This window comes from Grammomys surdaster, unplaced genomic scaffold (genome assembly GCF_004785775.1).
Source record: "Grammomys surdaster isolate TR1022 unplaced genomic scaffold, NIH_TR_1.0 199, whole genome shotgun sequence".
NCBI classification, from domain to species: Eukaryota; Metazoa; Chordata; class Mammalia; order Rodentia; family Muridae; genus Grammomys; species Grammomys surdaster.
In genome coordinates this window covers 3721640-3748995 of record NW_021604644.1, presented here as the reverse complement: position 1 = coordinate 3748995, position 27356 = coordinate 3721640, and the positions used below count along the sequence as shown (strand labels likewise).

The 27356-nt window shown below is 50.4% G+C and overlaps 1 protein-coding gene across 1 annotated transcript in view; it reads right to left on the bottom strand.

Annotated features, from left to right (window-relative positions):
• Positions 1-27356, bottom strand: part of Shb (SH2 domain containing adaptor protein B) — a 108737-nt gene that overhangs the window by 52802 nt on the left and 28579 nt on the right. The window contains exon 2 of the mRNA XM_028770253.1: positions 14718-14838. Coding sequence (XP_028626086.1) covers positions 14718-14838 — 121 coding nt within the window. The remainder of the gene's footprint in view (positions 1-14717; positions 14839-27356) is intronic.

Below are 27356 nucleotides of genomic sequence, written 5' to 3'. Positions count from 1 at the left end.
GCACTGGTAAGTCCTGAGGGCCATCATGATGGTACATTCTTCTACAAAGGCACTGGTAAGTCCTGAGGGCCATCATGATGGTACAGTCTTCTGTTACCCAAAGACCCCTTCCCTTTGACCTGCTCATCTTCTGGGGTTTAACCTAAATTCTGACCACTCAAATGTCTTTCATGTTCGATCTTTCTTGGAATGTTGGTGACCATACAACCTCCCTGCTGACCTCCATGTCCAGGAAACCAAACCAAGGGCCAAGCTTGCCCACCTCCTCCTTATGCAGTGGTCTGAGTCTCATTTATACCAGTGCCTAGTTGCCTAGTACCAAGTGTAATATGACTGCTGAATGAGTAACACCCAGTTTTATAAGAGCTGCCAACCCCACCCCAAATCCTCTCTGTGGCTTTTTAACTAAATAGTCCAGCTCCACCCTCCTTAGGCCCCCTGCAGTCCACCCCTCCATCCCAGGGCAGGCAGCCAGGCAACCAGAGAGCAGCATCCAACAGCTAGACAGAAAGAAGTAAGGGGGTGGAGGGACAATATACCTTGGGGTTTGAGTCTCACACAGAAATCATTCCTAGACTAAAGGGTTTGGAACAGGACGGAGACAGAGAGGAGCCAGGCTCACAGCACCACTGGGGACAATGAAGCAGGCAGAGACCCAGGTGACTTCTCTGTTGTAGTGGAGCTGCTTGGCCTATAAAGCAGTTATCTGGCTCGTGTGCCTTCCTAACAGGGAACACAGTGGAGGTCAGAGCTTTCACTATGACAAATCCAAGACAACAGGAGCAATCGTGACCAGCAGCAGCAGGGCAGCTCTGTGGGGGTGGTGGCAGGCCCCTGACAGCCAGATCAAGATCCTGCTGGCCTGGGGTTTCTCACCACAGCTGGCTCCGCCACGGTCAACTCCCCAGAACCACAGTCAACCCAGAGACTCAGGACATCCCTCAGGGCCAGAGGAATGGTCTCAGTGCAGCCAAACTCAGAAGAGCATATGCTTGGACAGTCCCCAACAGTTTGGGGATGCTTATCTTTTCTGGAAGGAAAAAGAGATCACACAGTTCAACTAGTTACTCTGTTAGAAGCAGTGCAACAGACTTCAATAGCAAGTCTGGACTGCTGAGACAAAAGACCCACATTCATCATGATTCAGTGAGTGCTAGACTCGGTGCCATGCCGCGGGGAGAGCCCTCAGGATGGCAGGGTGACTGGAGGAAGGCCTGAAGTCTGTGGATCCATGGGACACAGCAAAGGCTTCTGAGCAAGTGAGTAACATGATACAGATCAGCCAGACCTGGGAAACTCAGCAGAGGACATTGAAAAGAACCTGGAAGCCCAAGCTAGCAATGTGAGTCCAGCCCTCACTCCCTCCTTCCCCAAATCTCTCCTCGACAACAGGGGTGGGAGACAGCACAGGGCAGTCAAACTCCAGTGCCTTCACCCTTTACCTCCTCAGATGCTGTGTGTGCAGTTAAGTACAATTAAGAACAGTTAAGGGATTGCTTTTTAAAGCAGCTGGCATGGCACATGTCTTAATTCCAACAGTAGGAAAGAAAGAGGAGGCAGAGGCAGAGAGATCTCTGTGAGTTCCAGGCTAGCCATGGCTAAATAATGAAACTCAGTCTCAAAAGGAGGAAAAATCAATGTTTTAAAAAAGCAAGCATGGTTAAACTGGCCCCATTTGGAAGCAGGCTTCCATAGAAAAATATTTCCCAGGGAAGCAAGCATATCTTTTTTGTTCACAAACTGGTTTCTGAGGTGTTGAGGGAAGCTGCTGACACCAAGCATCACATGTTACATGGAGGTCTGATAGCAGCCAGGCACTCTGGAGACCAAGAGCCAGCAAGAAAGACGGTGTCTGTATTTTGGGAGACGGTGTTTTGTTTTTGGGCTTGGTAGGACCCGCATGCACCTAGTCCGTTTACTGCGACTACCACCAGCCCGGGCCTCCTAACACTGAAGTCTCTCAGGGTCAGATCCGAGCTTCGACTGGAGACAGGGAAAACTGAGACCCCCAGATAGGCGATGTACTGTCCAAGTCAGACCAGGAGAAGGGGAAGAGACGGACCCTCCTGTCCTCCGCTCTAAATCCAACCCCCAATCCTGCTCTCTTCCGAGACTGGGAAGGTTCTTCTAGTCAGAGCCACAACCCTGGAAGGCCCATGCACGGCTGGACCACCGCACTACAACAGGGGGCTTCTACTGTCCTCTCAGCCCAAGTATGTCCTTGGGACTTGCTTGGGGATGGTAAGGAGACATCAAAACAAACACATGCTCTCACCTGCAACAGACAGACAGCCAGGAAGGAAGACAAGGCGGAGGTCGGAGAAGAGCTCTGAAGTTGCTGGCAGACCACAGCAGAGCTCGAGGTCCTCTGACTATGGAACCCTGGTCTCAGAACCAGAGGCATGCACTACCATGTAGACGCTTGGGCACCAATAGGGGCCTTTGAGGGACAGGGCCTTAAGGTGGCTTGCTCCTCAGTATGTCCTGGGGTGACAATGTGCAGAGACCCTGGCCAGCCTTCCCCAGAGCGCCCCTCTGTAATGTGCAGACTCCCTGATGGAACTATCCCTAAGTCTACAAAGTCCCTGGGATCCCTACCACCAGCACCCAGCCTGCAGCAGCTTGGGGCCCAGGGGCTTTATTTTGTCACAAGAAGGCCAGAGCTCAGAAAGTCACTCACCAAACCCAGTCTAGACTACAGAGCCTTGGTTATAGCCTAGGGCTGGACTCTAGTCTCCCCCCACCCCATCGTGACTTCTAGAAAGTCCTTTATTTTCTCAGACCCTTCAGGCCCTCACCTATACAGAGGAGACACCATCCCTGCAGGAATGTGCTCCTCAAGGAGGGGCTTTCTGCTCCCCTCCACATTTCTTTCTTTCTTTCTTTTTTTTAAGTATCAGGAAAAAGTTTGTCCTTTTCCCTTCCCTTCTTAGACTGAGTCAGCTCAGAGGTGTAGCAGCAGCAGTGGCAGCAGCAGCGGCAGCAAGAAAGCACTTTCTTGGCTATGTGGCTCACCCTTTCTCCTAGCAAAGAAGGCAGAAGCCCTGGGGAAGGTAACTCTGAATGGTCCTTTTTATAACAGCGGAACCGCAAATGAGCATGTGTTTGTATCAGTGCTTACACAGGGAGCAGGAGCCACCCTGTCAGGAGAAGTGACTGCCAAGCCAGTCTCCCTGGCACAGCAACGCCGAGTAATTAAAGATGGTAATTACAGCCCTGTGTCTAGTGTCAAAGCCAGGGCTCTTTCAGACAGACTATGCCTCTCCTCTCCCTGAGTGCACAAGCATCAAGGTTCTGGGGGCCGCTCTGTGCTACGGCTTCTGTCCTTTGGACGTTCTCAGTAATTCATCCAGGTGGGCTGGGCTGCATGCTCCTGAACTGGGTCCTTGGCAGTCCTGCCTGACAGGTCTACAGGCAGTACTGATAGTGCGAAGGTGGCCACTGGCTCTGGGGGTTCCAGTTAGCGCCAGTGGAAGCTACACATTCCTGGGCCTACATGCTGCGCCCAGCCTGCTGGATTCCAGAGCTTCACCTGTCCATGCTTACTGTGGCCTTGCAGACAAGAGGGGAGGGGACGAAGAATAGGAAAACAATCTGTCCCCCAGCAGTCTGAAGTGCTGGAGGACAGGAATGGTGACAAGCAACCCCTCAGCACAGAACCTGCCTGAGTATAGGCTCTTCTCAATTGTCCAAGGGGAAGCCACAGGGATTAGTGTGATACAGAGCCACCCTAGTCAGGTTCCTCCTTCTCATCTGTATGCATTGGCTTTCAGTTCCTCTCAGACAGGAGAATAGCAAGGACTGCCCTGGGGGAGATGTGGGTGGGTGGGGGGCTTTCTAAGGACAAAATTAATTGTCTTAAAAGTGTTTAGTAGTTAGGAAAAGGAAAAATGATGACCCTCCCTCCCCCAAAAGAACTGGGTGCCGAGCTGCTGGAGGAAATTAGAGAAAGGACAAGTTGAGGGGGCTCCCCAAATCCACAGACTTCCTGAAACAAGCCGCTTCCTCTCATACCCATGAGAGGAAAAGAATCACTGGGTACAGAATTGGAGACTACATGGTCTGAAGGACCCCCACCCCACCCCCAATGCACAAAGACAGAGGTGACAACCCCAAGGATATCAATAAAAGACTGAGGTATGTACCATAGCAGTCATCTGTCATTCACAAGTAACAAGTTTCCAGACACGAGAAGACACGAGCTGTAGGTGGCCTTGAGTCACAATTATCAAAGTGTACAGGTTGGCCCTGGAGCCCAGCCTGGGACCACACCACCACCGAGGCGTGAGTGGGACATTCCTGCCTTCTGTCTTCACCTTGAAAGCAGGGACCAGCCAACAAGTGCTCCAGACTGGCATGCGCACTCTGTGGAGGAAGATCTCCAGAAGGTGAGTGGCAGCTGCCAGCAACTCAAGCAGCTCAGGTGCAAGTCACCCGAACGGCACTGTAGCCCAGCGCCAGGCCCCGTGACTACTGGGCACTATGCCAAGTCCCCCACAGCAGAGATTACAAGGGCTTCAGGTTTTAAAAGTGAGGTTCTGCCCTGAGACATTGAAAACTTCCTCCAACTGAGCCCAGAGAATGTGGCTGGGAGCTACAAGGCGGCCAGAAGCTTCCCACGGCACTGGAAGCTCAGTGAGTCTTAATCTAGGTGAAAAGGAACCCAGGAGCAAACAGGCTGACTCTATTAAAACAAACAAACCTCTCTTAACATCTGGGCATAAATTATGAGAATAAAAAACCAAAACAGTTTGCTCTGGTGCAACAGTCTGGGGTGTACTGGGGATGATGGTGAGGCACTGGGATGAGGGTGAGGCCCTGGGGATGGCGGTGAGGCGCTGGGATGAGGGTGCATCCCTGGAGATGACAGTGAGGCGCGCTGGGATGAGGGTAAGGCTCTGGGGATGGCGGTGAGGCGCTGGGATGAGGGTGAGGCCCTGGGGATGACAGTGAGGCGCTGGGATGAGGGTGAGGCCCTGGGGATGACAGTGAGGCACTGGGATGAGGGTGAGGCACTGGGATGAGGGTGAGGCCCTGGGGATGTCGGTGAGGCGCTGGGATGAGGGTGCATCCCTGGGGATGACAGTGAGGTGCTGGGATGAGGGTGAGGCCCTGGGGATGGCGGTGAGGCGCTGGGATGAGGGTGCATCCCTGGGGATGACAGTGAGGTGCTGGGATGAGGGTGAGGCCCTGGGGATGACAGTGAGGCGCTGGGATGAGGGTGCATCCCTGGGGATGGCGGTGAGGCGCTGGGATGAGGGTGAGGCCCTGGGGATGACAGTCAGGCGCTGGGATGAGGGTGAGGCCTAGGCAACTGTCTTGGGGAGACAGACACTGTACAAGACTGAGGTCCTATAGCAAAACATAAGGGTTTCTGGGGTTGCTCTGCAGGACAGCCCCTCTGGCGACCTCCAACTCTAGCCAGCATTATCACTTGCTCTGAGCCCAACATTTCTCATCTGTCACCAGAAGAGTCTACCAGTATCCACCAGCAAGCAGAATGGATCACACCAGGCCCTGCAAGCCCCATTCAGATGAGACAGAAGCCTTTATGTGGACACTCAGTACAACTCCAGGTCAGTCATCCACTGATGGCCTGGTTCCCTTCAGGCAGGAGTTCCAGGTAGGCTCCATCCTGCAGCCCTGTGCTGCAATTCTTGGACCTGGAAGATGCTCCACAAAACCTCCTCAGCATTTCTGTGATGGACAGGCCAGGAGCTGCAGGCACACGGCCCTTTCTCTGTCTTATTTTACTGACACTGGCCCACTCCTTCTGTCCCAACAACAGTCTCTTGGAAGAAGTTCTTAGCTCCTGTTCTCAGCTTTTTTCCCCCAAGGCTCCACTAGGGCTGACCTCACAGCTGCCCAACCCCGGCACTATCACCCCCAGGACCATAAGCTTCCCTCAGCTCACTGCAGCCTCAGTGACTTGCTTCTGCACAACCCCTGGAACTTAACTCCCTGAGGACTCTCTGGGACTCCAGCAGCCATGGCAGCCTCTACCCCTAGGAGACAAAGGAGGGAGGCTGAGAGGTTAAGCGAGCACCTCAGGACAGGAAAAAGAGCAGCAGCTGCCATCAGACTTGAAAGACTGAGGGAGTCTAGGAAAAGCTTCAGTATGGCAGGTGGAGGGTTTCAAGTAAGCCTCAGCCAGGAATGCCACCCCCAAACTCACATCCAGAGTGAAGGTCTAAGACAGAGCACAGCAAGTAGAGGATCTGCATGCCTGCTGAGGCAGCAGACTCCCCCAGACCGCCACTGCGGGGGAGTGGGGGCTGCAAATGAGGTTTCTGGGAAGGCCAGACAGCATAAGACTGTTCATGTGAGGAAGGTGAGGATCCAGGGAGATGGGGTGGGGCTGAAATACTAGATAGGATGGCTTCATGAAGGGGACATGTAACTAGGGGAATGGGGACAGGAAGACATGTGCCTGTGTGTGAACGTGTGCATGCGTCTGTGTGTGCATGCGTGTACATACACTTAAAGCCTGATAGAATGGGGGAGCCACCAGAGCCACAAGCCAGCATCAGGGAAGCCCAAGAGGACACTAGTGGAGGGTGAGAAGGCAGGGAGACTACAAGTCCTCCTTCCAAGAGAGTCTACTTGCCCATCATTCCCATGACATTCCACCTGAACCAGCAGTTTTGACCAGGAAATATTTGTCATAGAAAGCCCAGCCAGTATCTCAAACCCTGGCACTCGCTGCCAGTCTGCCAAGAAGTGGGGTGTGGGGTTTGGGGAACAGTTCAAAGTTGAAGTGCATGCTGTGTCAAGCACAGGGGCAAATAAAGTTCAGATCCCTAGAACCCCCATAAATGCTGAGCAGGCCTGGTATCTGGCCTGTAATTTTAGCCTCAGAAGGGGGAGATGGTATTTCATAGAGCAAGCTGGCCAGCAAAACGGCCATATTGAGTCTAGCCAGGATAGTGGCAAACTCTGGGTCTGGCTGAGATCATGCTTCACTGAATAAAGCATACAGACTGATTTGGGGATAGCATCAATCCCTGGCCTCTGCATGCATTCATGTATGTGCGTGAGCACATGAAAATGGAAAGGGATGGGTAGGTGACATTTAAGTGTCATTAAAGCCTGCAGTGGGGCGGGGAGCGGTGACTCAGCAGATAAAGCTCTTGCTAGTCAAAGGCTGTCAACTTGAACTCAATCCTTAGAACCCACATAAAAGTGGGAGGTGAGAACTGACTCCATAGATGTCCTCTGACCTCCATATGTGTGGCACAAACATGCCCACCTTACAGTCTCTCACACACATATTTCAAACAAACAACAACAAAAAAAACCCAAAACTACTTGCAACTGGGCAGTGGGAAGACTCCTCCACAGCATCTAGATCCCTTAGAGTGACAAGCTATTGGAGAAGTACCAAAAAAAAAAAAAAAAAAAAAAAATCAAACTTATGTGTACATGCCCAGGCTGCCTCCCTTAGAAAGAACCAGAGGCACATGCAGTGCCAGTATATATCAAACCAGCCAAATGTACTGCCCTCCTCCACAAGCATCGCCAGACAAAGGGGCCCTCCATGAAAGAAGGGCCTGGAGAGAGGCAGAGTACTGGTGACCTGACTTTCTCATCCGTAAGATTGGAGTAATCCTCCCAGCTTCCTCCCAGAGACCTAGGGAGGTTCTTGGCTAAGTCTGTAAAATGTACCCTTTAAATACAGAACTGTCCCCTCTAAGTTTTCAGAAAGACCACTTGAGTCCCTACTTTGGGGGTAGGGGCAATAATTAGTCAAAATAGTGTTCAAAGCAGCCATTAAACGCCTTCCCCAGACTTCAGAGGGGCAGAGGCAGACAGTGGTGTTCCTGGTGAGCCCTCTGGGCTACCTTTTCTCCTTGCACCAGGAGCTCCATTCTCTCTGTTGGCCTAGGCTTCTGGGTTTCTTTGGGACCTGCCCTGAACTGATCCAGCAACTTCTCTAATATACCAACATAATCTGGTGTCTCTAGCCCCAAGTGTCGTGTCCTGTCAGGAGCCTCCCTCCTGCCTCTGTAGCCAGGATATCCCTAACAGGTAACTGACAGTCGCTTAGGACCCCACTGAAGGTCATCAGGCTCCTCCTGTCCCTTACAACTGTGTTGCCATGGCTGACAAGCAATCCTAAACTGTCCTCCAGGAACATCTGAATAGCCACTGCCAGGCTCCTGCCTCAACTCTCTGACCTAGGAAACTGACTGTCCTGGCCGCAGAGCCACAGAACCAGTCTGCCAGCCACTGTTCCTTGCTGCTCTAACCTGTCCCATACCCAGGCAGACACATTATGCTGAACAACTTCCGAAACATGTCTTGCCTCTGTGGGGTGTGCCCAGGAGAGCAGGAACTGGGTTGCAATGGGCCTGAGTTCCTGAGCCTGTCTGAGAACAGACACACCCCCACTCTGTTCTTGATGACGATCTAAGTATCAGGCCTCAGGAACCATGGCCAGGTGACAGTGCCCTTCCTTGGTCCTGAACTGACTCCAAGCTCCATGAGTACAGGAGCTTTGCTCATTAATAAGCCCTAGGACTCAGAACAGTGCCAGCACACAGCAGTATTTAAAACCCCCATCTGCTAAACTGATGCCCTGTGGTTAAGGACAAGCAAGTCTTTACCAAATGGGAAAAGTTGTTTAGAGTGTTTTTGTTTGTTTCATGTTCTTTTGTCCATACAGACTTGCATTCCAACCTCCGATCATTCGTTTAATCAGTGACTATTTACTGAATCCAGATGAGAAATGAAGACCCAGTCTCTGTCCTCCAAGGAGCTTTCAGCTCAGAGAGAGAAAGAGAGGGAGAAGAAGGATAATCAGACCTTCTGCACAATCTGCCAGCTACAGAGACAGAATTGGCCGGGAGGCACCAAGGGATTCTGCTCTCTTCCTGTCCCCTAACCCTCCATTTAGCAAGGTCTGAAACTCCGACTGATAGACCTGGCAAGATAGGTCTCAGAGAGCCTGAATGACACACAACACTTTGTAAAAACAGCCCTGGGTCTCTCAGGTTAAGTTAGCACACACATCATTCAAGCAATGAGACAAGCACCTACTTCAAGTCATACACTGTATTTGTACTGAGGCCCCTGCAGGGAACACAGATAAAATGTAGGTAAAGAGTCAGAGAATGCTCAATAATACTAAGTGTTGAGACAAGATCAAACAGAGAAAAAGATGGGTGAAGTATCAGACAAGAAGTCTGGAGAGTCCTTGTAAGACCACAGCTTTCCCCAGCACTACTCTCTGTGTGGCTCAGCGTACACCCTTTCTTTCAGGGGCCCGTATCTCCCAGCCCTGGGTCCTTCCAAGACTACATTATCTGTCCAATGTCATTGTCGGCCCATTTTATACTAAAGACAACCATGTGCTTGGAGGCATAAATACTTACTGCCCACAGAAAGACAGGATCTTGCTATATAACCCAGGCTGGGCTCAAACTTGTGATTCTTCTGTCTTGACCTCCAGATATTGGGGTTACAAGCATACACATCTGACTCTGCTCTGGTCTTGCTGCATCTGTCCTAAAAAAACCTGGATATCCTCAGAGTCAGGGGATATCCAGGCAGGTTGGGAGGGAACAAACAACTCTGGAGGGCCCCATCACCATGGCAACCTAGCTTCCCACCTCTTTACCCATCCTGTCTATAGCTGGGTGGGTAAGTAGTACAAGCTGGGTGTGTAAGCTCCACTCTTTCTCAAGACCAGGGAAGTCACTGCTGACTAATACAGAATCTATTTACACTTGATTATCTCCTTCCTGTCCAGTAGGTAAGTTATCCAGTAAACATGGACCAACTAGGGAACTCTGCACTGTCCCTGGTAGATGGGAGGACGCCAGGACAGGCTTCAAACGTTTCAACACAGGCCCAGGAGCTCTGGGCTGCACGGATCTGTTCTGATGCTTGTTACAGTGTGACCTTGGTCGTGCCTGCCCATCTGGGCCCCAGGCAGAAAGAATGCTAAGCCAAAAGGACTGCTCTTCATCCTGTCACTCTCGAGGGAACACTGTGACCACCAGGACAGGCTAAAGCATGAACCCTCCCAGGGCAGCTAGAGACAGAGGGACATGGGGGACATGAGAGGCAAATGTAAGGACATGCTGGGAACAGAGTCTAAAGCACTGTGCAGCTTGGGGAAGGGGGAGGCCTGTCCTCTGCACAGGAAGGGCCCTGTGCCCTCCAGAAACCAGACCGGCTGCCCAAGATGTCAACGAACACAGAGATGGGTCAGGCAAGGCCCAGGGCCCTTGTCTCAGAAATATTTATTAGACTCTAGACTAGAAGCAGAGAACAGAATAGCAGGGCCAGAGAGTGCTCTGTCTGTCTGCCACCCACTAAGAGACTCAGGAGGGTTGCACAAGGAAGGTCAGGAGATTCAGAACTCTTAGGGCCAGTCCCTAGAGATGACTCCAGAAACAGTACCCTCAAGATTTAGTCGAGCCAGATCTGTTACCTCATTTGGATCCTTCACACACCTGGTCATAAAAAACAGATTCTAGCTTTATAGATGAGGGAATGAAGCCCAGAGGAGAAAGCAACCTGTCCAGGGCTGCACAGCAAATTAGGGATAGAACCAAGACTAGAAGCCTCATCGGTTGCTCTTTCTTCAGGAAGAATACTGATTTCAATCATTTGCTAATGTTTCTGAAAAGTATGCTGCTACCAGAAGAGGCTACACAGGAGACAACACAAAGGACATCCTTTCAGGCCTCTGGACAGCACAACTACCAGGTAGAGAGTTTCAAAGGAAAGAAGACAGGTATAATGAAGTCAGTCACATCAGGGTGGCCAGGCTGTGTGGAAGGACCTCTCTTAATCTCTCTTATTATGCTATAAAGCCGATTTAGTAACAACAGCTAAGGTGTTTTTAATGTGTAATTGCTTACATATTAAAAAGTATGTGAAAATGCTTTCAATTAAAACCAAAGTGAGTCATCTCCTGAGCTGACACTGAGTGCTTCTGTAAAGGATTCTGAAGGCAAAGGTTAGAAACAGCAGAAACCAGGTGCTCTTCACATGGGTTTTAGAATCCTAGCCTGTCTTCAGTGACTAAGTGCCAGTAGCAACATTGTCACCAGCTGCCAAACACACAATGGCCACTGTCTCTCTCTTCTGTCTTCTTTCGCACTAGTGTGTTCTCGTTCTCTTTCTCTCTCTCTCTCTTTCTCCCTCTCTCTCTTTCTCCCTCCCTCCCTCCCTCTCTTTCTCTGGCAGCCTCTCATTCTCCTCCCCTCTCCCCCTCTCTTGTATGAGATATGTTGCATGATGTGATTTCTGTGGCATTCCTTGGCCCCCAGGGTACTTCCACATAAACCCTAACCAGAAACCCTGAGAGGGGCCCAGGCCTCGGTGATCTTCCTTACTTTCTTAGACCCTCTGGGAAGGGCTGAGCTGGGTTTCTGAGTTAGGGGCTGTTTGCAAACATTGGAGGACTTCAGGGCAGGATCCTGGGTCTGCTGCTTCCTTCACTGGCCCAAGCTTCAGTGGTCTCTGCAAATGGAGAGTGTTTGTACCTTACAGGCTCCCCCAAGACTGAGTGCAGGAAGTCCTTTGAAAAGCTGGTGGCCAACTGTTACCCATCCCATGTCTTCTCTCCTGCCAATAGGCCCCCATCAGTGCTCCCCCATACCTGATCTACGCTGAGCTACAGTCCAGCCTTTCTGAACTCATTTTAAAAAATACTTTCTTCTTATTAGGTAAGCATATATGTATGGGGGGCAGGGACATAGTGCACGTAAGCGCATGTGTCCACAGAGACCAGAAGAGGGTAGCAGATCTTTTGGAGTTGTAGTTACAGAGAGTTGGGAATCAGGGGCTTGCAGCCTGGGACAGAGACTTGGAGAAAGGAAAAGACAGAGGTAGCTGGCCTGGTGCCACCTGCCTGTATTCCTCACTACTCAGGAAACTAAAACCTGCCTGAGCTGCAGGGTGAGTTCAAAGGCAGCCTGGGCGACTTAACAAGACCATCATAAAATAAAATGTAAAAAGAGACTCTGGGATACAGTTGCTCACTTAAACTGTTTGTTTAGACGGGTATGAGGTCCTAGGCTCAATGCCCAGCACTGGGGCAAAAAACAAAGTAACGAAGTACTTGGGCTCTGTAGCTGTCTGACCATTGGCCCAATAGGAGACCTGGTCTAAGGACATCAAATACGCATGTGGAGGCAGGAAGGAAACCCAGGAGCCAGTCCGAGAGGGGGAAGGGGGCGGGAGTGTGTGTGTGTGGGGGGGGGGGGAGAATATATGTAAGGGGGGGGGGCAGTCATGATGAATCAAGATATCCTAAGGCTTCAGTTCAGGGTTACCATGGACCTCAAGTCATCTGAGCCAATCACACATCTAAAATGTAACAACCCTTCACTGTCTCCCAATGTACCACTAAGCATGGGCAGATTGGTGATTCATCAAATATCTTTCCATTTAATCAGTGCCTTAAAAATAAGTCTCAAAAGGATTAACTTGTTTTTGTTTTTCTAGCCCCAATTTCCCAATTCAAAGGAAATTGAATGGTCTCTGGCTCTCCAGCTGAGTCTTCTGTTTTTTGGAACTGGGGACTGAAACAGGCTAGGGTTCCCCCAACTAAGCTACATCCTCTGACTCGATGTAAGGTTTTAAGGTGGCAGCTCTAGAACTGGCTTGGGTATGATGTAACAAGGCTCAGACACCTAGGAGGCATTGGAACAGAGCCCATGGAGTTGAGCACCTGCCTTGGGTCCAGACACAGCTCTTACAGATGACACAAGTGTAGTATGAGCCATGACAGTGAGCTGAGGGAGTCAGAGGAAGCCACAGTGCTCACTTCTCCACAGGGCTGGGACCAGTTGTTGTTCACTAAAGCTCCTGGAGCTGCGTTGTAGAGGGACAAACACCATCAATGATGCCAGAGTCGGCACCCAGACACCATCAATGATGCCCAAGTCGGCACCCAGACATGGGGAGAAGTGCTAGATGGTCCTGACACAGGAAGCTGCCTCACAGCCAAGAAGCTGGGTTGCTTGGGGGCTTCAGTTCTCTACTGGCAAAAAACAGGCCTTCCACTTGAATCCCACATCAGCTACTGCAAATGAGGACTATCGAATTGGCAACCTCCACTGTGACTGTTACTGTCACTGACACGGGGAAAACAAGAGGCACAGAATGTGGGTAAAGCAGCCTTGCATACTGTAACTGGCTGGTTTAAGGTTCTTGCTACACAGGGGAAACTAAATCCCAGAGGTTGCTTGGGTGGTGTATGTCCATTCCAGATGTGCTTGGCTGCAGTCTGGGCCCCTTCCAGGCAGCAAACACTGCCCTGGTTCTAGGTTCTGTACACACAGCACAGAAATTCGAACAGTAACCCACAGGGATCACTCTCAAAGTTTAATTTGATGGGCTGGGAATGTGACTAGGTTGGAGCACTTGCCTAACCCAAAAGCTGATTCGCAGCACCACAGAAACTGGACGTGTTGAGTCAAGTTAGAATCAGGAGGATTAGAAGTTCAAGACCATCCTTATCTACACAGTTCAGGGCCACTCTGGGCCCAGTGTAGACAGTTAAACTTCCTGTGCTACCCTGTTCCATGGCTGCTTTCAGCACTGACAAGTTTTGGGTCTGTCCATGGACCTGAGTCTTTTCTTGGAGTGCTTACGCTGACAGCTCACCCTGAGCCATGTCCACACTATCAATCACCATGGTGACAGTATACACAAAGAAGTCAAGAGTCACAAGAAGCCTTGGCAAGATCCTCACAACCCGAAATTGCCCCTTTTAACTGACCGTATTCTAAAAAAGGAGAAGATGTGGTAGCGTGAGGAAGAGGAGGGGCAGCAAACACCAGGCACTCTGCAAAGAACCCTCCTCTTCCACTGGTTAACAAGTGGCATGAACCAGTCTTTTGTGCTAGTTGGTAGATAGCTCCAAATAAGGTTCTCTGCCTACCTCTCTGCATCCAGGAGTTTCTGAGCAAACTCTTCTCTCTTGGTATCTCTGGCTAAGTACAATTGTGTTCTAATCCAAAAGTTCTTTTTTCCAGTATTGGTGAAACACAAACCAATAAAATGTGCGGAGGGGGCAAGCAAAGTGATTCCACAGATAAAGGCACTTGTCACAAAGCCTAACAACCTGAGTTCAAAACTGGAGACTCACATGGTAAAGGGATTGATTGCTGCCATCTGCCCTCTATCCTCCACATGTGCATGTGGCGGGTGTTTTGCATGCAGGTTACACACACACACACACACACACACACACGTGGGAGAGGAACAGCTCACTAACCCTTAGCTATCCCTGTGAACAAATACTTCCACAGAGAAGGTGGCAAGATGTCCACAGACCCTTCTTGCTGAGCTGTAAGCCCTGTGTTATGACTTGAATGTGCTCTGTACCCCCAGAACTAGAATGTTGTTCACTAGCTGCTCTTCACAGCGGTGTTGGGAAGTAGGATTTAATGGGAGAGGTCAAGCAATGGGAACGGAGTCTTCATAAACAGACCAATGCCGTCCCGTGGAAGTGGGTGGGTTCTTACTCCGTAGGGAAAGCAAGGTCTTCCCTCTTGTCTCTTCTGTGCAGGTTTGCTTGCTGTTCTCTGCCACACTATGATGCAACACAAGGCCTCGTGCCTGCCTGATCTTAAACGTAGAATCACAAAAGCACACTTCTTTCCATCACACAGTCGTTATAAATCGCCCACTCTTGGGTATTCTGTCACAGCAACAGAAAACAAACTAAGACTCCGTGCCTGCGCTCTGCTCACCTGTCATGATCCTCTGGGCTTCATAGGGCTCCATGTAGCCAGCACTCTCGCCCTTTCCTGCTTTGCTCTTGAGGTCGTTCTTAGCATCAAAGGGGTCCGAGTAGTCATCGGCTATGGTCACCTGCAGGGAGGAACAGAATGTGAGGCGTCTCTGACTTTGTCTCTGTGCACAGCCAGGCACTGCTCCTGGGCTAGCGAGGGCAAGGGGAGCAGGAAACATGAGCCCACCCTGGGGGAACTACCAGGGCAGCTGAATCGAGGGCACACGCACACAAGTGCAGCGATGAGGTCCTGGAGTCATGGGGAATGTGTTACTAGGTTTAAGGATGGAGCAAAAGGGAGAGAGAAGTTGGAAGATCACAGAAAGCACAGAAACGTTGGCAGGCCCTTGGTGCTGGCTGAGGCCCAAGACCTCAGACAAGGATAGCTGCATTCAGCATTGAGTTTTTCTCCAAATCTGGAACACAATCATGTTGTGGGTCATCACACAACAATTTGGTGAGATCAACACACTATAAAAGATGAGTGTGGCCCTAGACAGGCCTGATGAAAACAACAGACTCAGCAATGTACAGATGCCAGGGTCAAAACAGAACAGGCTAGGAGTGTGAGGGCCCACAGACCCATCTATAATGGATGGGCAACTGAGGTTCAAGGTGGGCACCAGTGCCCCCACATCCTCAATCACAAAGCTTATTCCGGTGCTTTCACTTGGCAGTTGGCCAGATCCCTGACTAACACCAGAGGAAGAATGAGTCACTGGGGCAGGTCTCAGGCTTGGTGAGGAGCATGCATATCTGGAATTCTACCGCTCTACAGGAGAAGCACCACATTTTCTGGTAAAGGATGACAATTTCCAGTCAGAAAGCTTCAGGAGAACACAGCACCTCCTGTCTCATTTCTGACTCCCTAGTCCTTACAGAGAAGAAAAGGACCCGAGTTCCCTCAATCCAAACCTTTATTACAGACCAGCCTCACTCCAAACTCCCATCACCCTCCCCCCTCACCCTTCGGGTCAGGTGTCTAGCAATGAGCAAATAAGTCCTCAATCTCCCAGCTGCTGCCCCAAGGAGGGAGGAGGTTAGCATCCCCCTTGCTGGATTGTTATTTAAATTGTAGGTTTAATTAGAAACCACAGGAGCCGCTCTTCTCTCTGGGCTCCTGGAATGCAAGGCATTTGCAAGGCCTGTAAACTCAGGAACTGGTGAAGACCCCAGTCTCTGCCTGGTGAAAGACTGCCAATGGCAGCAACCCTGGCAGGGCGGCACAGGAGACTGCCAGCTACCTGGAATATAGTGCCCAAACAGGAGCAGGCAGCTGTCCCTGGTCACTAAACTGGAGCACATGATCAGGAAGACCCAGGCCTAGAGCACCCAGTAACTGAGCAGAGGCAGTCAGGTTAGCCTCTGGTCCCAGGGGCCCTCCACAGGATGACATGGTAATCAGTGCTTTCAGTGAGCTCAAATGACACCAGGCCAGGAGAGAAGGGGGCTGGGGAGAGCTGGGCATGCTTTGTCTTTCATTTGATATTTGCACTCTGCCATCTGCAGAATACATTAGTCATGTATGGGAAGCACCGTGGGTCAGAACAGCTCAGATGTGGGTCTTGTGGGCAGAGCTGTGAGTTCAAGGGGCCAGACACCCCAAGAGAGATGGTGAAGTGCACAGCTAGCTGCTGCAGGTGACAGCGAACAAGCTGCTCCTGCCCCACACTCCCTCACTGTCTTAGCAATGTGAAAATCTTCTAGTATTCAGTAAAAATGGGAAGAAAACAAAATTATTTGGGGTTTCTACTGGAGATCGTGGGTCACCGATAAGGTGGCACCTAGCCTAGCTGTAGTCTCCAAGGTAATTCGGCAATCAGCATTCCTGCCCCCTCTCAGAAGTGCTCTGTAATTTGCAAACATGGAGACTCTCAGGCTATAAAACAAATCTTTGTTCACCTATAGATGGGAGCGCCGGGAGCCCTGCGATAAGGCAGGCGTTGTCTATATTTTCTAATTAAAATGAGATCTGCGCTCAGGGTGTCATGGGCCTCCGGCTGACTGCCCTGCTTACTTCCTTTTTCAGTAAGAATCCACAAACCCTAAAACCAGGGAAACCCCTGGTCTCTGATGACATGTGGTTCCAGTTATACCTGACAGCTGAAAGTCCTTCCGTTTAAAAAAAAAAAAAGTTTAGAATTCTGTTAGTTTAAGAAGCAAATCGGAAGGTTCCTAAAATGTATATTTAATCAATTCGCTTTTGAACTTCAAAGTGAGGCTGGTGGAGGGGAGGGAAATGGAGTTTAAGCAACCTTAAACTTGGCAAACACTGCACTGAAAGGTCCAACCTTACGCAAATCACATCCTAGTTGGAAGTAAAATTTTAACCAGGTGTTAGGATGTGAGGCAGGGAGGCACAGAGCCCCTTGTGAACAGTGATAGGCCCCTGGCTACAGTGACTGGGTGGTGTGACAGCTTACCTACCATAACTGTCCTAGTTACCTGGGGCTGGTGCACAGGAGCTGTGCCTGAAGGCTGCCGTGCATTAAAACCAGTGGCTCTCCACAAATGTGGGCCTGTTGGGGTTGCTTGCTGTAGGATGCCCCAGTTAGCAGATAAGTCCTGTAAGTCTAAGTGAACTGCCTGATGCACAGGCAGCCTTGTGGGAGGCAAGGCCCCGGTCCCTGTATTAAAGGGTCCGAGATAGCAAAAAAGCAGGGGTCTAAGCCCCTCCTCCTCGGCTCTCTCCACTATGACTAAAGGATTGTCACTGGCACATAAATCAGCCACGGAGCAGCCCTGAGGCAGGGCCATGTCAAGCCACCAAGCATCCAGCAGGAGGCCCTGGAACCAGCCTACAGAGCGTAACTCCCACTCTGGGATTTAGAATCCACCATTCCCCAACACTCTTCATTGTGGTTCTGTGGGCTGCCTACAGGTTGGGAGCTGGCCCTATAGGCAACTCTATAGTACACAAGCAGTGGGTAGAGCTCAGTGCCTCCCACAGCCAAGGCTTGCAGTGTTTACCATGGGGATTAGCTGTGAGACAGGAAGCAGTCTTTCAGCCCATCCATCCCAAGGGAAGTGCTGAGGAGGGTGGGTGTGGCCACATGGCTACCCTTCCACAAGCCTGGGTGTTTTCGTTGCTCTTGTAAGATAGCTGCCCCCAATGAAGAACTGGGACCTCTCATAGGAAGTGTGGTAACTTTCACCAGAATCAATGGAAATCCCCAAATGTGCGTAGTCCGACACGGCAATTTTATATCTCAGTATTTACTGCTAAATGTGCACATGAAAACACGGGCAAAAATGTTCATCATGAGAAATCCCACACAACCTCTATATCCGTCAACAGGAGACCTGCCAAGCATGCTAAGCCATCCCACCCTGGGGTATTAACCTGCACGTTAATTGACGAACAGCCTTCTCCATGAGCTGCTCAATCTCAAAGGAAAGGGTCATGACAGGATGCTCAACACAACATGCCTATTTATGAGAAACAACCAGGAACCTGAGTTGATCAGCTGGAGAAAAAGTCTGCACCAAGCTGGTCCCTAGACTGATGGGTGTGGGAGAGAGTCAGAGCTGCAAACAAGGACGACCTATTACTTACGGTGTGACATGCAAGCCCAAGAAGTGCCGCAGACTCTTCTACCACAGGCTATTTTGGGAACAGCAGACAGACTGCTTCCAAAACCTGTCTAAGACAGAAACGGCCTGGAATGACTTTAAGACAACAGACTCCTTCCTTGCCTCAATTGTCTGTGTATTTAACAAGCAATCCAGGTGATTCTTATCAGGGGTCAAAAGCATGAGCCAGTCCCTCCGCCACTAGTCTGAGAGCAAACCTCCAGTCATTATTCTGGAATTTCACTTTTTCCCAGGGATTTCTCAGCCCTGCTCATGAAGTCAAGCAACTGTGGTACTCCTGCTACTCGGAGGGTCAGTAGGAGTGAGAGCTGACCTAACATGCCTTCGGTCTATCGTCTGAGAATCTACTTTAGATGCAGGAGGCAGGGCATCCTCTGCAATCCTGAGAGCTGGTTCCAACTGAGCAAGATGGCCTGTGCAGTAGAGGATTCACAGGCAAGCTCCCTGCCCTGTACCCCTCCCCACTCACAGAGGTTCCCAGTCCAGATCACAAGGCTCACAGTCCAGGCACTTTCAGGCCTGGCCTACCAAGCTCTCAACATATAGATGTGTACATCCTAGGAACAATCTGCCAACAAAGAGAGGGGGGAGAGCAGCCTCATCTTCTAAGAATGGGACACACACAGCACCCCATGCCCACTGCTCCACAGACACCGCCCACCTGTCAGCTTCTCTGAGGTACCTGCTGCTTCTGGGAACTGCTGGCACAGAAATTCCAGTTCAGCTGTGGGCTTATGGGGAATGGTAGCAGGGTCTCTATGCTGCTTTCCTATCCATCCCTGGGAAGTGAGGGAGTGGCACCCCCACGAGGGCCCAGACTTGGCAGGCCATGTCGTTTTGTTTGTTTACTCGAGGTGAAGACCCCTGGGTCTGCCTGCAAGGTCCCAGCCAAGCCATTTCTCATCGACTCTCCACCAACACCGACCTTAGCTTTATTAACAGTGAGGCCACCGATCTCTAGATAACTGCAGAATACCCCCTCCGTGCCTGTGTTTACACATTCACAAAATATATGATAGGTACAGATGAAGCCCGGATTCATTCCACACCCAGACTTCTCCCATTAGAGCCACTTTAACCAACAGTGAAAACAGACAGGCTTTTGCTGTAATGAGGTGGCAGGTGAACAGCTACCAGGAGCTGGCGTCATGGTAACTCACCTGGCTAAAAAGGCACAGTATAGTGTGACAGGACCTGTCATTCACTGATGGATGGTGGGGGTGGGGTACCACAAGCATTTTGGCCTTGGGCTCTTTATCTTGCTTGCTAGCTTTAAGTTCAGGGGCCATGACCCTTGTCACTTGGGGCCCAGAAGGGCTCCCCTGAAGGTGGGCACAAACATGTAAAGCATTACATTCCTACTGCAGTGAAAGGGCTCTGTGACAGTCCCCTTAGGAGGCCTAGACCCACTTAGGGACCCACTGTGACACAGGACACTGGATGGAGGCTCTGTTACCAAATCACAAAGGAATAGGGGTGTGGGAAGTGTGGAGAGGGGCTGCGGGAAGCAGCAGTGGAAAGGGTTTTGTGTAGACCGAGCTGTGCAGCAGTAAGGAGCAAGCGCACCAGGACACAAGCAGCTCAGCTTTAAGGGCTGGTCAATGGGTGCTGTCCTTGGAGCCCCAACCAGGGCACTGGGGCTGAGAAGCACCTACCTGCTTGGGGCCATCCAGACAGATGCACTGAGAGGGAGGCCATTGCTCAAAGGACGTGGTTGGGCAGTGACAGTTCAGACAAGCAGCGCTCTGGAACAGCCTCTGCTAACAGGCTCTGGGTAGCTCAAGGCAAACCTGCTCTGTTTCTCTGTGCGCTGAGTTCCCCTGGGATCTGGGGCACAGCAGTTGTAAGGAGCAGGTAAGATGGTTCTGGAATATGTCAGCATTTATGAAGAACACTGAGTGCTTGTTTCAAAGCAGGAGACATCTTCTGTGTGCTCAGTGCCCATAAATATCGTGGTGCAAAAACCTCAAATGTGACCTCGGCCTAAGAGAAGCCAAAACCTAAAGGTGAAAACAGACTCAGGAACTCCTCAACCCCCCTCGCTCAAAGCCCCAGTAATTACACACAGGAAATAACCACAATTAAACATGACAGCACCTCTCATAGTTCTCAGGGCCCCAAAGGGAAAGCCTCAAGGAATAATCCCCCCACCCCACCCCTGCTTTTCAGCTTCTTACAACTGTAGCAAACACTCAGAGGTTCAAGCCCACCCTTGTCTGTGCAGTGTGCATCTGACACCAGCCAGTGTGTCCACAGATCTAGTTGTGACACCCTGCAGAGATACACAAGCGAGTGCCCTTTCTTGCCTCTCCCTGTCCTCTGGGGTTTTGACCAGCATAGACCAACCCCCAGTAAAGGTATGCCAATAAATCATTTCTGACACAGTAAGGAAATTAATTTGGGAAGATTAATTAGCTGTATCCATGCAATCAGCCTCAGCTTCTGGAAATGAGAGGACTTAGAATGGGCTTCCTTTTTTCCCTCTCAAGATTTCACTCAGTCTTGAGCACTTCAAGCCCGAGGACCCTCTTTCCTCATAGAAGGGTACCTGTTGAATGCTTGGCCCCAAAACTCCAGCAAAAGGAGTTCAGGACCTGGTGATTCCGATATGTGAGATGCCATCACTATTGAAATGATCTACCACTTACACTGAGCTGAGCTCTGTCTCTCCTGGGGCCTGTGTGTGAACTTTTAGTTGGCATTCCACCAAGATGTCCTTTTACTGACTGTCTATACCTGTTCCACATAAGAAGGCCAGAGGAACAAATGCAATCCCCCTACACACACACACACACACACACACACACACACACACACACACACACTTTCTAGTCCCGCCTCTGGGATAGCCACAGCTGCCTGCTTAAGTACTTGCAGGTTCCAGCTTGTCAGGAAAAAGACATTCCAAACCAGCCTCTGCTGGCTCCTGTCAGGCCCACTCACAGCCCTCCTTTTCTCTCTCACACACCCACCCAACTTTTTCTGCTTAGTGCCCTCCACCCAGGCTGTTAATCTGGGTAGGAAGCTGGAGCATAGGCTGGCCCAATCCTGTTTACCCAGAAACTTACTGTCAAATGTTAGGGACTGACCTATCAGCATCTCTCTAGTAGTGAGAGGTTCTACTTGAACTCAGTCCTAGAGCTTTCCAACTGCTGTCTGCCAGGATCTCTGGATAGAGAATTCAGTACATCTCTCTCAAGACAGACTCAGCCAACACCCAGCCGTGTTCCACACTACCGAGAGGACCCAAGGAGGTGACCCAGTCAGTCACTGGCTCTCAACTCATGTGTAAGATTTGCACAAGGGAAAACCTTACAGTGTTTACATATGCCACTACCTGAAGAAAGAAGGCCGCCATCCAGTTTGGAAACCAGGACTCCCCTGAGCATGGGAGGCCCAGGAGGGAATGAACTAACCACATCAATGCCAGAGGCAGGAGCCAAACACCTTTCCTAACTTTCAAGTCCACACCACTCCATTTCTGCAATTGCTATAGTTCAAAATAGCTCTTTAAAAACCATCAATAAGTATTTCAAAGAAATCTCACCATAACCACCTTTTGGAAGCCCACCACCACACATCCACCACCACCCTTCCACTTTAGCTTTTCCTGCAAGGAGCACCACCCACAAACAGCCCTCTGTGGGAGGTGGACACCAGGCTGGACTGGGTCTGTGTTGTGTCTGACTACTGCTCCCTTGTTCTCCATAGCAGCTTACATCATGCTGGGCCAACCTACCAACCTGACAATGGGTAAGGTGTGGGGTGGGGGTGTCGGATAGGGCAGCAAGCACAGGGCTATACCCTGGTCCACAAAATCAAAGCAGGGCTGTCACAGAGCTAAGGCTGGGAAGGGATGCAGAGATAAGAAAGTGGCAGGAACTAAGGACCCTCTGCCACATTTTATAAAAGACAATGGGCAGAACTAACAGCTTTGCCAAGGTCACCTGAATACCACAGCAGGCCCTCTCTATATTGACCAGGAGCAACGAGTGGCTTCCACGAACACAGATGGAAACAAAAGCAGAACCCCTAATTCCTGAAGGACAAGAGACATGGCTAAAGTCATCTGTTAGAGTATCTATAAACTGTCTATACTTCTAAAAATGCAGTTGATTCTTGCCAATTTTCTGGGCATTTCCCTGGTTTTGATAGGCATGGCCCATCTACCACCAATCCCCTCCCTCCCAAGGAAAAGCCAGGACTGCAGTGAGGCTTTCTTGTATGAGAACAGGCCCCAGGAAGTGGTAACTCCCAAGTGCTCATGGGGATGGTGTGCAGAGCAAAGCAGCAGTGCTTGGGGGCTGAAGGCCTGCGCAGTGCACGGTGAGACCTTCAGAAACCAGGCATTCCCCCTCCCTCCCCCCTATCCCCCCCCCCGGGAGAGAAGTCACCGAGCAGAGCCCATCCCTCAGTGGCCCTCTCTGTGCTGAGGCAGGAAAGGGGGAAGGCTGCTGGCCTGGTGGCAGCTCCTGGGCACATGGTGCATTTCAATAAGCAGCAGCAAGCTGTACTGAGTGAAGGGTCATTTCTCTCTGAATGGGGCCCATTAGGATGATTCATGCACAGCTCCTCTCCGAGCCCAGAGGCAGACCAGGGCATCGTTAGGCACATGCAGCAATAAAGAGCTGCCCTCCCCCAACAGACACTTTCTTTTTATTGAGGACACACAGCATCAGCCACAACTACCACCACCATGAGATTCCCAATTATGTTCAGCTTAATAGTGAATGCTTAGTAATCGTTGATTTACTTTAAAGTAATGCTATCTTCTTGTCATGCCCAGTGGCCAATCCTGAACAAACTTTTTCATGTACAGCTGTAGGTTCACAAATTGTCCTAACACCCCAAATGCTGTCTCAAATGCCCTTGGCACTTGGAAGTGGAATTCTGTACATCACACAGGCCTGGGCTGCCTGCTGTTCAACCCTCCCTCTGCCTACAGGCTCTGGTCCATAACCTTTAATAGGTTTGTCTTTTCCTACTTCCCCTAGAAGGAAGGTTCTGAAGAGTGCCCCTTATTTAACTTTAGCACAGTCCCTGGTGGACAGCAGGGTTCCAGCAAGGTATGGTGGGCAGGAGCCAGGGGTATGACAGATGCTAAGTGGTGCTGGTCTGAGCCCAGCCACTGTTTCCAGGTTCCTGTCAGCTATGGGCTCTGGGCGAGCAGCATCCCTTCCCTCAGCCTGAGTTCTCCTAACTCTCTAGGAAGCCATCACCTTCCTCCTGTGTATAAAGGAGACAGGGTAAAGGAACCAGAGGACAACACAGTGCTCAGCACACTGTCCTGGCACAGCAAGGGCCCTGGAGGATACATAAGAGATGCCATCATCTTCCCTTACAGTCCACAGCCCGAAGGCCCGTGTGAACATCTCCAGATACAGATCCTTCATCCGGGACTACCGTTCAAGTGGCTTATTTGGGAGAGGACACTTCTGAGATGCAGGAAAATGACCCTGAGAAAGGAAGGTAGCTAAAAAACTGAGCTACAAGGTCAGTTATGTGGCTATGTTCTAAGAAAACAGCAGTAAGAACCCTCAAGCAGAGATGGAAGTCTCCAGAGGGTTGGCAGGAAGGGTCCCCTGGAGAGACCGATTGGACCCAAGGAGGTCTTCCTGGTCAGGTCATCCCAGCTGACCCTATGCTGGGCTCCCACTAGCTTGTCCCTGGCTCTGCCACATATTTAATCTCGTCATTTCTATTTCTTCACTGTGAAAAGAGGAGACCAGTCTTCCATGATGAACCTCCATCTGGGTAGCTGAGCAGGTCTCAGAAGCCACCTTCTCTAGGGTAGGAAGCTTCTCCTACAATACCTCTTGTCCCTTCATCCTCAAAATAGGTGACTGGACAAAAATCACAGTGGACCTAGTGGGCCTCTTCAATCTCTGCAGAAGCCTGCATAGCCTGAACAATGCATGACAGTCGTCCCCAGGGAGGTAGAGACAGAAGGGCAGGCACTGCAGGCCTGTATGAACACGGAGAGAGCCCTGCCATCTCCTCCTCCCCCCCAGGGCTACCAGAGGCATCACCTCTACGCTTCCCCCGCTGTGAATTCTTTCTGACTTCAAGTTGCTTGGAAGAGGTCTACAGGGAACAGAGAAAATACTCTCTTGGGGCTCTTGGGCGTCTAAAAGGCCTTGCTCAACGTACTTTGTTTCTTGGGTTAAGTACTACAGGATTTTATTTATCAGGGATTTTGACGTTTATGGTCCCCAGGGCCAACTTTATGACATGTGGCTTGTGTAGCCACAGAGGCCAGGGCTTGATTTAATGTCTTGCTGTCACTGATTTGAAAATTCTTTCCCTCTAGTGTAAAGGATTGAACCCAGGGCCTCCAAAGTGTTAAGCATGGGCTACATCTCTTAGTTACATTCCCAGCTCAATAATTTTTCAATGATGTGATTTACATTACTTTGGGAGAGGGTGGTCCTGCATGGTCCTGCAAACGGTGTTGCTGGTTCTAACTGGCTTCCACACCCGGAAGTTCCCATGGAGCACTTGAGGCTTTTTGTTGTTTGTTTTTTGAGACAATGCTTCTCTGTGTAGCCCTTGCTATCCTGGAACTTAACTGTGTAGACCAGGCTGGCCTCCGATTTACAGATACAGGTGCTTCTGCCTCCAAGTGCTAGGATTAGATGTGTGTGCTACCACCACTGAGGGAGGCTCAAATTCCTAATGACCTCTTCTCCCCAGCTTGGCAGCATTTGTTAAATCACACACTCAGTGCCTCTGTTTCCCCATCACTGAGGACAGATGTCATTTAAAAAAAAAAACAAACCACCAATCAAAGTAAATTCCCCCAACATTTCGTTTCTGTGGTTCCACTAACACCACCATGCCTTTGGGAAGCATCATAACAAAGTAATCACCAGTGTGGATTCTACAGTGATGGTGTATTTGTGACTGCCCAAGGTCCTGGCTAGGGCCAGTCCTCTCCCCAGGGCCTATCCCCCTCTTGTCTCTAGAAAACACCGTCACAATGTTCAGAGAGGAGCTCCACGAGTCAGACCCAGAACAGCTAGTATTTAGTAACACACATCATAAAATGTCCTTCCACACAGGTCATAATTCAGCCACGGGAAACATCTCATTCTTAAAGAGGCAAAGGTAGGCTGAACCAGACTTATCAATTTAAAAACAAAATAAAAAACCCCTCAGTCTTTTAAAGTGGTCTTGCTAGGTAAACTGGGAGCTGAGAAAGGGATGGCCTCTTGTTGATAAGGCAACTATCCTAAGATGTCTCTGATCCAATTGCTCCAACACCTTCTTCCTCTCTGCTGAGACCAGGCTTGACTCACAGGGTTCAAATCCTGAAAACCCTAAACCACTAGTGCGAGGACACAGGAACCTCAGACCAGACCTTGATGGCACAAAGAGGATGAGAAGAGGCCGGAGGGGTACTGCTAAGGGAGCACCTAACGCGGGCAGGGCTCTTGGCTATGGGTCTCAGATATAACCTTAGTTTACCAACTTAACCTGTGAGCCAATGCGTCATCTCCAGTGCTGGCTCTCCCATACCACCCACTTTTTCCCAGCAACAGGAAATCTCCAAAGGAAGGTTTGACAGGAAGAGGAGGAAGCTTTGCCAATTTGGCTCAGATGTGCCAACCCTAGGCAAGGGCGGCTCAAGCACTCCCTAGTCAGCTGGTACAGGAAGTCTCTCTTCCTCAGACAGCAGCCCTTGTGACTTACTTCATACACCTGCCACCTGCTGGGGCCACACCTGGGGAAGCAGGGCTTCCTCCCGTGGCCTGTGCTAACAGGCTGCTGGCTTCACCTCCCTCCATTCCTACACTAGGTTCATCCTGCCTAGGAACCCCATAGCCCCACCCAAAGTAGTACACTGACACACTCCTCATCCTTACAGGCAATGAATGCTACCACGGTTATGATGCTACTCACAGCATCCCATGAAAGAGGCCACAGGACCTCTTCTCCTGATCCTCAAACCTTTCCACATAAAAATGTCCTCTGAACAGGGGAGGGGAATGAAAGCCAGAAGGAAACTGGGAACTTGCCTCCCTCCTTGTGGAAGGAAGCCCTGAGTGAGCTTAGTACAGAGGATAAAGTCCTGAGTGGATATGTATGTTTGAGACACACAGCCACACCCAATGCCTCGGACTGGTGGAAATGGCCAAGCCTTCCCTGTACAGGCCAGGTGAAGCAGAATGACCCCTAGTGTTGTACAAAATAAAAGCACTGAGGATCCTGCTTGTTGTGGAGTTGGCGTTAACTCGCTCAGAGCCAATATGGCCCAACTGATCGAAGCTTTTCCACATGTGTCTACTCTTCCTTCATTCCCTGGCTGCAAAGTCAGGTCAAGTCCCAGGCACGAGACATGGTGGGCTGCGACAGATGCCATTCTCTCCTTACACATCAGGGCATCCTTGGCCCTGGCTTGCTGAGAAGGTATCCTTATGAAGTGGCAGGTATCCAGTGGACACACTAGCTTTTGGTATTCTGTGTTTTTGATAAAAGGGGGAAGATGCTACATTTTCTAGTTAGAGCTACCAAGAAAAGGGAACAACAATAAGGTAGAGTCAACTCACTTTTCTTGGAGTTAAGAGTTAAACCCAACTGGGTTAAAAAGCCAAGTAACCATATCTGTAGTGTTGACTGCTAGATTCGTGCCAGCCCAGTGGGAGTTAGGAGGGAGGAGAGGGCCTTTGAGGGCCAAGCAATGACTCAAAGCAGCACTCTCCAAAGAGCCCCTACATCCTATCCTGATGCTTAGCCTGCTTGCCCATTTACTGGAAATGATGTAGGTGACCTGGAATACAGATCTTCTTGTAGACACATCAGCCATTTTGGAGGAGTTTGGCCAACAGGGTGGCTCAGTGACAAATCTTTATGCACCACTTTTATCAGCCACCCACCAACAGACTCGAAATGCCTAATCACAGCCGAGCAGCTGAGCCTCTGGACTGGCTTGGGTGGACTTGCTTGCTTAGTGAAGCAGGAAGGGCCTTTTCCCCCTGGGAAGAATCACTGTAAAGTCCAGACA